General features: G+C 42.6%; 1 protein-coding gene across 4 annotated transcripts in view; it reads right to left on the minus strand.

Annotated features, from left to right (window-relative positions):
• Positions 1-13,190, minus strand: part of LOC115152168 (inositol 1,4,5-trisphosphate receptor type 2) — a 166,753-nt gene that overhangs the window by 52,030 nt on the left and 101,533 nt on the right. For all 4 annotated transcript variants that reach the window (XM_029696739.1, XM_029696737.1, XM_029696741.1 and 1 more), the window contains 6 exons: positions 7,573-7,683; positions 7,035-7,130; positions 6,836-6,955; positions 5,025-5,150; positions 3,653-3,845; positions 3,413-3,538 (listed from right to left, as the gene is read on the minus strand). In XM_029696739.1, coding sequence (XP_029552599.1) covers positions 3,413-3,538; positions 3,653-3,845; positions 5,025-5,150; positions 6,836-6,955; positions 7,035-7,130; positions 7,573-7,683 — 772 coding nt within the window. The remainder of the gene's footprint in view (positions 1-3,412; positions 3,539-3,652; positions 3,846-5,024; positions 5,151-6,835; positions 6,956-7,034; positions 7,131-7,572; positions 7,684-13,190) is intronic.

Raw genomic sequence — 13,190 nt, forward strand, 5'->3', positions numbered from 1 at the left:
GGCAGTGCTCCTCCTGATCATCCTTGCACAAAGGCGGAGGTAGTGGTCCTGCTGCTGGGTTGTTGCCCTCCTACGGCCTCCTCCACGCCTCCTGATGTACTGGCCTGTCTCTTGGTAGCGCCTCCATGCTCTGGACACTACGCTGACAGACACAGCAAACCTTCTTGCCACAGCTCGCATTGATGTGCCATCCTGGATGAGCTGCACTACCTGAGCCACTTGTGTGGGTTGTAGACTCCGTCTCATGCTACCACTAGAGTGAAAGCACCGCCAGCATTCAAAAGTGACCAAAACATCAGCCAGGAAGCATAGGAACTGAGAAGTGGTCTGTGGTCACCACTGCAGAACCACTCCTTTATTGGGGGTGTCTTGCTAACTGCCTATAATTTCCACCTGTTGTCTATTCCATTTGCACAACAGCATGTGAAATTTATTGTCAATCAGTGTTGCTTCCTAAGTGGACAGTTTGATTTCACAGAAGTGTGATTGACTTGGAGTTTCATTGTGTTGTTTAAGTGTTCCCTTTATTTTTTTGAGCAGTATATATATATATATATATAAATAATACACACACACACACACACACACACAGTTGAAGTCGGAAGTTTACATACACCTTAACCAAATACATTTAAACTCAGTTTTTCCACAGTTCCTGACATTTAATCCAAGTAATAATTCCCTGTTTTAGGTCAGTTAGGATCACCACTTCATTTTAGCCCTTTCATGCATGAGTTCCAAATATCTCTAACGGTTGCCCCAGCGCAAGTTTTTTTATGCACGTGATGTTAGAACGTTCTCTCCATTCCGGAATGTGATTGTTACATAAACAACAACACTGAATGGCTCAGAGTGGGAGTGAGAGGTTACTGTGATTGACTGCCTGCACGCGCCATTTGTATCAATAAATCACTATCAGAAAATGTTTTGTGTGGTATTATTGGTATATTTACTATTTTATTCACGTTTTTCAATTACCGGTGATAAATCATGTGTTCCGATTTTTGCATAATTGTAATGGGCGCATAGTATGTGTGTAAAATAATGTTTTTAAGGTTGTACTGATTATGATGAGCTAAGCTAATTCCAGCTATGTGTATGGAGCCATGTTTGTTGACATACAATGGGCTAACAATGCATTCTGGGTTTCACGTAATCGTCTGTTTGACCAAAAATGTTATAACAAAATGAGGTGAGTAAGAGTTCACTCATTTTTTGAGGACTTCTGGAAATGAATGGTGGGATGTGAACAACGGTAGATGACACACCCCTTCAATATGCATACTATAAACAGACCAAACTCATCTTGTCTTCTCTTATTATCTTCGGTTTCTGTGAGAAAAAAATGCATGGCTGCGCGCTGAAACTAATCGACGGATTACTTTCGATTTCTAGAAAGTGTTTTACCTAATTATTTCAATCAATGGTGAGCTCACCCGTGATGTGATTAATTATACATAGTAATTGCTATTAGCTAATTCATATTGTAGTTTATGTCAGCCGAGAGTTACAAAATATGACTGCTTGTGTTGGGTCAATCTTTCCTCAGTTAGCGCTAGGACAAATGTAGCCTACATTTTTCCGGTTAAGATGATTGTGTTGTGCTATATATACACTTCTGTGAATATCTGAACATTGCATCCAAAAATAAACTGCTCACATTCTGGATATAACTTTGTAAGGACTGTGTTTGTGTAAATAGTGTGTCCAGCTCAAATGCTGATTGTTGTGTCATTCGAAACTGGCCGTTCTAAATAAGCATTCTAAATGAGTGTTCTAATCACACGGGGTGTGATCGTACGCTTCAGGGACCACTGTAGAATGATCACACCCCGTGTGATGGTACGTGTGAAAGGGTTAAGAATGTGAAATGTCAGAATAATAGGAGAGAATTATTTATTTCAGCTTTTATTTCTTTCATCACATTCCCAGAGGGTCAGAAGTTTACATACACTCAATTAGTATTTGGTAGCATTGCCTATAAATTGTTTAACTTGGGTCAAATGTTTTGGGTAGCCTTCCACAAGCTCCCCACAATAAGTTGGGTGAATTTTGGCCCATTCCTCCTGACAGAGCTGGTGTAACTGAGTCAGGTTTTTAGGCCTCCTTGCTCGCACACGCTTTTTCAGTTCTGCACACAATGTTTCTATAGGATTGAGGTCAGGGCTTTGTGATGGCCACTCCAATACCTTGACGTTGTTGTCCTTAAGCCTTTTGCCACAACTTTGGAAGTATGCTTGGTGTCAATGTCTATTTAGACGACCCATTTGCGACCAAGCTTTAACTTCCTGACTGATGTCTTGAGATGTTGCTTCAAAATATCCACATCAATTTCCTACCTCATGATGCCATCTATTTTGTGAAGTGCACCAGGCCCTCCTGCAGCAAAGCACCCCCACAACATGATGCTGCCACCCCCGTGCTTCACAGTTGGGATGGTGTTCTTCGGCTTGCAAGCCATCCCCTTTTTCTATAAACTTAACGATGGTCATTATGGCCAAACCGTTCTATTTTTGTATTATCAGACCAAAGGACATTTCTCCAAAAAGTACGATCTTTGTCCCGATGTGCAGTTGCAAACCCCAGTTTTGGAGCAGTGGCTTCTTCCTTGCGGAGTGGCCTTTCAGGTTATGTCGATATAGGACTCGTTTTACTGTGGATATATTTACTTTTGTACCTGTTCCCTCCAGCATCTTCACAAGGTCCTTTGCTGTTGTTCTGGGATGGATTTGCACTTTTCGCACCAAAGTACGTTAATTTCTAGGAGATAGAACTCGTCTCCTTCCTGAGCGGTATAACGACTGCGTGGTCCCATGGTGTTTATACTTGCGTACTATTGTTTGTACAGATGAACGTGGTACCTTCAGGCGTTTGGAAATTGCTCCCAATGATGAACCAGACTTGTGGAGGTCTACAATTTATTTCTGAGGTTTTGGCTGGTTTCTTTTGATTTTCCCATGATGTCAAGCAAAGAGGCACTGAGTTTGAAGATAGGCCTTGAAATACATCCACAGGTACACCTCCAATTGACGTCAATTAGCCTATCAGAAGCTTCTGAAGCCATGACATCATTTTCTGGAATTTTCCAAACTGTTTAAAGGCACAGTCAACTTAGTGTAGGTAAACTTCTGACCCACTGGAATTGTGATACAGTGAATTATAATTGAAATAATCTGTCTGTAAACAATTGTTGGAAGAATTACTTGTCATGCACAGAGTAGATGTCAAAACTATAGCTTGTTAACAAGACATTTGTGGAGTGGTTGAAAAACGAGTTTTAATGACTCCAACCTAAGTGTATGTGAACTTGCAACTTCAACTGTATGTCGCTGCTAAATTAATATAGGGGAAACACTGGTAACCATGTTCCCTAATGAATAAGACCCTGCTGTACGCCAGTAGAAAATCTCACCTTCATCTTCGCCATCACCGAAGGGGTAGAAGAGAGCCACGGCCACGTTGACCAGCACTGCCAGGTAGAAAGAGATGCTTCCCCACAGAGAGATGTGCCGAGAGAACCAGAACAGAGCAAGGTTATCTGAACAGACACAGGGGACATCTGGTTAATACCCGTATATCACAATAAGCATGGAAATGTCACCTTAGAAAGAGATTCCAGAATGTTTTGTCAGTGTAAATCTCAGTCTCTTACTGCGTATCTTCTTCTGCCAGCGCATCTCGTTGTAGAGGTCGTCGAACTGCGTGAAGAAGTCATTGACCTTGCTGCCTTGGTCGTCCCTCTCGGTGGTGGTAAACACTCGCGTTTTGGACTCCTCTGTCAGGTACTCACAGATGTTGGGCACTGGGAACACTATTTGCTCCATTGTGCGGTCGTGACGCACAATCTGAAGAAACAACATGATATGATGATAACTCTAAGACTAAGAACAAAAATTAGCTGTACTTTCAGGTAGGCTTGGGCGGTATACCGTATATCAAGGTATTATGCCGACGGTATAATTTGGGGTGCTTGCGTGATACAGTTATAAGCATTGGTGTAAGTTAACTATCTAAGATGTGCTAAATATATCATCTCCAGCTCAAGGCTCCAGTTACTGTATGCATTTGGTTTGCTAACTTGCTAGCTATGTGACTAGCTAGCCTACATTTGTTTTGTGCATAAAAACAAACAAAAACGACTGCTGGTTATACCGTATGCCTCGTTATGATGAGGAAGTGTATGAAGGTATGAAAATCTGGATACCGCTCAACCCTACTTTCAGGGGTATATCTAATAGCATGTTTTAGCAACAAATCGGACAAACAGCAGACTTTGACCACAATCACTCAATCAAAGACAGACCACTAGTTATCTGCTGGCATCATCTCAATGAATGCTTGTTACCATTGCATAATAACCCCTTTGGATTCATTGTTGATTAAGCCACGCAAGAGTCAACAAAATATGATACTCTTGGGTGTATGTCCGATTTGTTGCTAGAACATGCTATTAGATAAACAGCAGACTTTGACCACAATCACTCAATCAAAGATAGACCACTAGTTATCTGCTGGCATCATCTCAATGAATGCTTGTTACCATTGCATAATAACCCCTTTGGATTCATTGTTGATTAAGCCACGCAAGAGTTAACAAAATATGATACTCTGGTGTGTATATACACATATACACTTAATCAACAATGAATCCAAAGGGGTTATTATGCAATGGTAACAAGCATTCATTGAGATGATGCCAGCAGATAACTAGTGGTCTGTCTATGATTGAGTGATTGTGGTCAAAGTCTGCTGTTTGTCCGATTTGTTGCTAGAACATGCTATTAGATATACCCCTGAAAGTAGGGTTGAGCGGTATCCAGATTTTCATATCTATATATATATTTGATCTAATAGCCTGTTATAGCATTAACAAATATATATTTTAAAAAAGGGCAAAAGAGGCCTGTAGCTTTCCAGAGGGCAAAAACTGGTTAAAAGAAAGTCATTATGGTGTAATTTCAACCAGTATTCCCTGCTGGGTTGGGACAATGGGATGCGATGAACACTGTCTGGATGAGGCCTACCTCTATCTGAGCGGTGTGGTTGGCATAGTAACTGAGGGCGTCTTCTCCCTCTATTTTATGGCTCAGCAATAGCCCCGTCGCTGGCGGCCTCAAGCTCTGCTGCAGGAACTTACTGTGTCTGGCCAGCTGGAACACACAGTACAGCCACTCAGTCAACACAGTACTTTCACTATGTATTACAGCTCTGAGTTACCCCATCCATTTGATCATCTGATTTGTTTGTAACTTCGTAACAAATGTCTAGCAATGTAAAACACGCACAGAGTATACCAAATATTAGGAACACCTTTCCCCCCTCAAAACAGCTTCAATTCATCAGGGCATGGACTCTCTTCAAGGTCTCGAAAGCATTCCACAGGGATGATTCCAATGCTTCTCACAGTTGTGTCAAGTTGGCTGGATGTCCTTTGGGTGGTGGACCATTCTTGACACACACGAGAAACTGTTGAGTGTAAAAAAGCCAGCAGCTTTGCAGTTCTTGACACAAACCGGTGCGCCTGGCACCTACTACCATACCCCAATCAAAGACACAAATCTTTTGTCTTGCCCATTCACCCTCTGGATGGTACGCATATAAAATTGATGACTCAATTGTCTCAAGGCTTAAAAATCCTTCTTCAGCATGTCTCCCCTCTTCATCTACAATGATTGAAGTGGATTTAACAAGTGACATCAATAAGGGATCATAGCTTCACCTGGTCAATCTATGTCATGGAAAGAGCAGGTGTTCTTAATGTTTTGTATACTCAGCGTATATTGAGAGGATATGTCTGTGTGTGTGTGTGTGTGTGTGTGTGTGTGTGTGTGTGTGCGTGCGCACGTCCATGCGTGCCAATGTGGGAGAGTAACACAGATGGTCTAATTGTCAAGGAGAAACATGAGATGTAAAGGGATACAGTCCTTACAGTGAAACAGACCAGTGAGAGATCAATGCCATTCAGTGAGGCATTCGGCATTAAATCACCAAGTGGAGACATCATTCCCCAATCTGCTCAATTCCAAGTCTCTGTTGTTGACACTGTACTACTTATCCACTCTATCCAATGATGGATCAGGCTGCCTGTCTACTGCTCCTTCTGTGGTGATATAGACATCAGTGAGGGAGACAAATGATACAGTTGTCAGCTGTGATGCGGGTGATTCTCAGCTGACTATGTCAGACACAGCAGATGTTCAGAAGTGTGGTGGCTTTTACTGATAAACAGGAACAAAGACATTCTTGGGTTGTGTGTATATAGAAATGCTTGAGGCAGGAGTGTGGTATCTATGGTATGTTCATTTGCATATGTGGGGTTATACAATGGGGTGGAGTGTGTGTGTGAACTTCTGTCCGCGCTCATGTGTGTACGTGTTATTTCAGAAGTACAAATAGCCAGCCCAGGAGACCTCGGTGGTCATGATGAAACCAGTCAGTTGGTGGGGCAGAAATACCCTCTGTCTGTCTGTCTGACACTCGGTTCGATTGTGAGTAAAAGACAGAAGTGAAAAACGCGTTTGACCCTGTCTGCCCTTTCTACAGAGACAGACACACGTCTCTGTGTGGGTTTTCACTATGACTCAACACAGGAACTGAACCATCTATTCCATTGAAAGTCACATCCATGATCACCTACTGAAATTACATAGAACTAGACTATATAACCACAACTACAGACAAGAATAAGTAGACTTACCTGGCGGGACAGTAAGAGTGTGACACTGATGTACTTATTGGGCCCTTTTTAAAGCACGAATATACATGGTGCACAAAATCTCTCCCACACACTCAATTATGCATGCTAAAAACACACACACACACGTCATGGTGTTACCTGGTGGGCCAGGATGTAGATGTTGTGTCCTACGTCTTTAGGTTTGATCTGGTCTCCTATAGCGTTCTCCTCAGCCTCACTTTCCAGCCCCTGGGCATATGCCTCCTTCATCACATCCACCTGGAACACACATTGTCAGTACGGTGTGTGTGTGTGTGTGTGTGTGTGTGTGTGTGTGTGTATGTAGAGAGCCACTCACCAGCTCCATGGGTCTCATCTTGTAAAGGATCTTCTCGGCATTCTCGCTGTCATGGCGACTCTCCATGATTGCCAGCAGCAGCTTGGAGGCGTTGCTCTAGCACACAGAGAGCATGTCACAATACGATCACATCCTAACCCACTACACAATCATCTACGTTACCGGGAGGAAACAGACTTCAAATCAGTTCTAAAGTAATGAATGAACTGATGGATAGCCGAGATTACACTGAGGAAAGACATTTCTGAAAGAAAGGAAGAAAGAAATCGTGCATTCCTCCCTCACTAACATCTCAGCGGATATCACACTGTAAGGCCATAACTACACAGGACAATTGGGACTATTAACAACAAATGTACTCTCAAATGATTGTCATTGATTGTGATAACTTTGTGCGTCAAGTATGAATGTGTGTATAGGGCTGGATGGTATACCTATACAATATTCATGTAGGTATAATGGGCTACTTCTCTGCTGCTTATCCAGCCATTGACTTCCACTGAACATGAGAAGGGGTCTGATATAGAGGCATGCTAACCTTGAGTTCCAGTACCAGGTCCAGTCGATGCTTCCCTAATGGGTTGACGGGGTTGACTATTAGAGCTATGATGATGTCGATGCCGTTGGACTCGTGCTTGGCTATACAGGACTGGGACAACAATAGGTTAGTTAGTGAGTGAGTGAGTGAGTGAAAGGTTAACTTTAAATGAGAACAACCATCATTGATCTAAAGAGATTGTTTAAATGACAAAACCCCAGGTACAATAACTCGACAATAACCTTAGGGATTCTTGAATATCGGGACAATCTTTGTACGTCAGGGGACATTTTGTATTTTGTGGCATCATTTGAGCTAAACAGTTAGATTTCGTGCAATTTTATAAAGGGGAAAGAGTTGTGTTTAGAACGTTCCAAATATTTTACATTTATACATTTCCATGTCGGCTCTTTGACCGGAAATGGACTTGTACGAAGCAAGGTTCTGTCGTGTCTTTGGGGCACCATTAAACTGAAGACATGTTTATCAAATAACTCCCTGTTATTATTATTATTACGGGTTAACCCTAAAGTCATAATTTTCCTAATATAACTTTCCTATATTATAACAATATATATTATATTATAGTATCTGACCGATTATCTTCTGGTTTAAATGGTGTATTCTTTACCTCGTCCAGTCTCATTCCAAACGTTGTAAATTGTTGTTATCTGCACGAACCCAGTCTTCACTAAGTCATCCATACATCAATTGTCTTAAAATCATTTATTTACTAAACTAAGTAATTCACAGAAAGAATACAAACAGTAGTTTGGGGGGGGTTAGTAGGGGTTATATCCTGCCTGTTTGGCCCTGTCCGGGGGTATCATTGGATGGGGCCACAGTGTCTTCTGATCCCTCCTGTCTCAGCCTCCAGTATTTATGCTGCAGTAATTTATGTGCTGGGGGGCTAGGGTCAGTCTGTTTCATCTGGAGTATTCTCTTGTCTTATCCGGTGTCCTGTGTGAATTTAAATATGCTCTCTCTAATTCTCTCTTTCTCCCTTTCTTTCTTTCTCTCGGAGGACCTGAGCCCTAGGACCATGCCTCGGGACTACCTGGCATGATGACTCCTTGCTGTCCCCAGTCCACCTGGCCATGCTGCTGCTCCAGTTTCAACTGTTCTGCCTGCGGCTACGGAACCCTGACCTGTTCACCGGACGTGCTTGTTGCACCCTCGACAACTACAATGATTATTATTATTTGACCATGCTGGTCATTTATGAACATTTTAACATCTTGACCATGTTCTGTTATAATATCCACCCGGCACAGCCAGAAGAGGACTGGCCACCCCTCATAGCCTGGTTCCTCTCTAGGTTTCTTCCTAGGTTTTTGGCCTTTCTAGGGAGTTTTTCCTAGGGAGTTTTTCCTAGCCACCGTGCCTCTTTCACATGCATTGCTTGCTGTTTGGGGTTTTAGGCTGGGTTTCTGTACAGCACTTTGAGATTTCAGCTGATATACGAAGGGCTATATAAATAAATTTGATTTGATTTGATTTTGATTTAGTTATCGTCACAAAGAAATGGTAGAGTAATGTGCCCTAGTGGGCTAAACCGGCATGGCGGCTTGTTAAACAAAGGGTGATAAAGAGCAGCTGATGAGGCACAACAGAGTTCATTAATATTAACAATTGATATGCTAATCCTTTGCACATGAACGCTCACTCATTCGGGAACAATTGCAATCAATATATATTTACGCTCAGTGTGTCGTCGGGATCCTTGTTGGAGAGTTTTTGTCCTGATGGAGAGTTTTTGTCCGCGTTCTCTCTCTTAGAATGGATCTTTCAAAGTGACATTCGTTCATGTCGTTATAGAATGGATGTTTCGTCGGTCTTCGCGTTCAATGATACCAAATTTCTAGCTGCAGACTATTAATTAATATCAAAGACTTGTTATTATTCTGTCGGTATCGATAGTCTAAAAGTTTAACCACGTGGTATGGTTAAACTTCAGTAGAGGAATGCATGGTCAAACCTTGGCTCTCTCTTCTGAGGTAAGCTGGTCTGAAGAAAGAAATTCTGGGTGGGGGTTTTATATTGAACATAGAAAAGCCTGTCACATGACGCCTTGTCCTGTCTGTGTCCCTGGGGGCGTGCCGATGACTTAGTTAAGCTTTTGAACAGAAATACAATTCTCTCACATTAACATAGCATCTCAACATATTCCAAATAGCTTTATCCTTATTAATACATTTGATACAACCATTTATAATAGCTGAGGCTATTATATAAACATTATTATGGTAATATGGCAATATTGTCTCTCATGGGTTTCATAAAATTGTACCAAGAGGACCAGTTCGTAGCTGGATTCTTCACCGATCTTTAATACCTTTGTCACGTCCTGACCCGCAGATGGAGCTGTTGTAGTAGTTTTGGGGTCAGGACGTGGCAGTCTTGTGTGTGTGTGAATGTTCTGTGTTGGTGTTGTGACTCCTGATCAGGAACAGCTGGGGATCGTTGTTCCTGATTGGGAGTCATATATGTAGGAGTATGTTTGTCACTTGGTTTTGTGGGTAGTTGTTTTTGCACTGCGTTGGTGAGCCTGCAAAACTGTTTCGTGTCGTGTGTATCATTTATTGTTTTGTCAAGTGGATGCTTTACTCCTTTTTTGGTAATTAAAATATGAGTATCCACAATTCCGCTGCATTTTGGTCTTCCCTGCAACACCACGACATAACCTGTGACAACCTTCTCCAGAACATAAATGTCTTTCGGTTCTCCAATTCTGTGAGGTGGAAGAATCCTTTGTTCTCTCCATGAAAACACTGTCTCTTTACTGTGGCAGGACATTCCCTTTGGAATTTACGACCGCCTTCACACAGCCTTGTGTCAGAAGTATAGAGGTCGGGGGATGGTGCATAGAAAACCCAGAGGGCAACGTCATGACAGTTCCCAATTTCAAACTCTCCAAATAACTGTTTAAAATTCTAAAAACTGGCAATAATGAATATTAACTGAAAAAGGATCGTATGTAGTTTCTTGCAATAGTCCTCTCTGACTTTAAAGAATATTTACCTCAAAACTGTGATTCCAAAAAAAAGGTGCCTTTTGGCAAACTCCTGTCATGTGCCTTTTACTGAGGAGTGGCTTCCATCTGGCCACTCTACCATAAAGGCCTGATTGGTAGAGTGCTGCAGAGATGGCTGTCCTTCTGGAAAGTTCTCCCATCTCCATAGAGGAACTCTGGAGCTCGGTCAAAGTGACCATTGGGTTCTTGGTCACCTCCCTGAACAAGGCCTTTCTCCCCCGATTGCTCAGTTTGGCTGGGCGGCCAGCTCTTGGAAGAGTCTTGGTGGTTCCAAACTTCTTCCATTTAAGAATGTTGGAGGCCACTGTGTTCTTGGGGACCTTCAATGCTGCAGAAATGTTTTGGTACCCTTCCCCAGATCTGTGCCGACACAATCATGTCTCGGAGGTCTACGGACAATTCCTTCGACCTCATGGCTAGGTTTTTGCTCTGACATGCACTTTCAACAGTAGGACCTTATAAACTCAGCAAAAACAGAAATGTCCCTTTTTCAGGACCCTGTCTTTCAAAGACAATACGTAAAAATCCAAATAACTTCACAAATCTTCATTGCAAAGGGTTTAAACACTGTTTCCCATGATTGTTCAATGAACCATAAACAATTAATGAACATGCACCTGTGGAACGGTCGTTAAGACAGTAACAGTTTACAGACGGTAGGCAATTAAGATCACAGTTATAAAAACTTAGGCCACTAGAGAGGCCTTTCTACAGACTCTGAAAAACACCAAAAGAAAGATGCCCAGAGTCCCTGCTCATCTGTGTGAACGTGCCTTAGGCATGCTGCAAGGAGGCATGAGGACTGCAGATGTGGCCAGGGCAATAAATTGCAATGTCCGTACTGTGAGCCGCCTAAGACAGCGCTACAGGGAGACAGGATGGACAGCTGATCGTCCTCGCAGTGGCAGACCACGTGTAACAACACCTGCACAGGATCGGTACATCTGAACATTACACCTGCAGGACAGGTACAGGATTGCAACAACAACTGCTCGAGTTACACCAGGAATGCCCAATCCCTCCATCAGTGCTCAGACTGTCCGCGAGAGGCTGGACTGAGGGCATGTAGGCCTGTTGTAAGGCAGGTCCTCACCAGACATCACCGGCAACAACGTCGCCTACGGGTACAAACCCACCATCGCTGGACCAGACAGGACCTGGCAAAAAGTGCTCTTCGCTGATGTGTAGGACCTTTTGTCTCACCAGCGGTGATGGTTGGATTTGCGTTTATCGTCGAAGGAATGAGCGATACACCAAGGCCTGTACTCTGGAGCGGGATCGATTTGGAGGTGGAGGGTCTGTCATGGTCTGGGGCGGTGTGTCACAGCATCATCAGACTGAGCTTGTTGTCATTGCAGGCAATCTCAACGCTGTGCGTTACAGGGAAGACATCCTCCTTCCTCATGTGGCACCCTTCCTGCAGGCTCATCCTGACATGACCCTCCAGCATGACAATGCCACCAGCCATACTGCTCGTTCTGTGCGTGATTTCCTGCAAGACAGGAATGTCAGTGTTCTGCCATGGCCGGCGAAGAGCCCGGATCTCAATCCCATTGAGCACGTCTGGGACCTGTTGGATCGGAGGGTGAGGGCTAGGGCCATTTCCCCCAGAAATGTCAGGGAACTTGCAGGTGCCTTTGTTCAGGGACACATTATTCAATTTCTGTTAGTCACGTGTCTGTGGAACTTGTTCAGTTCATGTCTCAGTTGTTGAATGTTGTTATGTTCATACAAATATCTACACGTTAAGTTTGCTGAAAATAAACAAAGTTGACAGTGAAAGGACGTTTCTTTTTTTGCTGAGTTTATATGTGCCTTTCCAAATCATGTCCAATCAATTGAATTTACGACAGGTGGATTCCAATCAAGTTGTAGAAACATCACAAGGATGACCAATGGAAACAGGATGCACCTGAGCTCAATTTAGTGTGTCATAGTAAAGTGTCTGAATACTTAAGGGAAAAAATGCACAAAAAAATCTAAAAACATGTTTTTGTTTTGTCATTATGGTGTATTGTGTGTAGATTGATTTAATACATTTTAGAATAAGGCTATAACATAACAAATGTGGAAAAAGGGAAGGGGTCTGAATACTTTCCGAATGCACTGTATTTACCACATTTGCACAAGGCTACTTTTGTCTTCATGCAATGCAATAATTCAACCAGTAGAAACTGTGCGTATGCATGGTCTAAAGTTTGCGGGAGGATAAGCACATTCCCAAGTCAAGTTCAGTTCAGTTTTTATAAATGCTAATTGTTGCATGAAAACTTGCACATGCATATTTTGGGGGCCCAGGACTGCTGTTCAATGTCTTAACCATTTTTACATTTACATTTTAGTAATTTAGCAGACGCTCTTATCCAGAGCGACTTACAGTAGTGAATGCATACATTTCATACAATTTCATACATTTTAATTTTTTTTCCTGTGCTGGCCCCCCGTGGGAATCGAACCCACAACCCTGGTGTTGCAAACACCATGCTCTACCAACTGAGCTATTAGACAAAGAGGAAATCCTTGTTGTACATTATATAACTTGGGTTTACAAGTTTCAGGCAGGCACACCACATCACAAGAGTGT

Source organism: Salmo trutta, chromosome 17, assembly GCF_901001165.1.
Source record: "Salmo trutta chromosome 17, fSalTru1.1, whole genome shotgun sequence".
NCBI lineage: Eukaryota > Metazoa > Chordata > Actinopteri > Salmoniformes > Salmonidae > Salmo > Salmo trutta.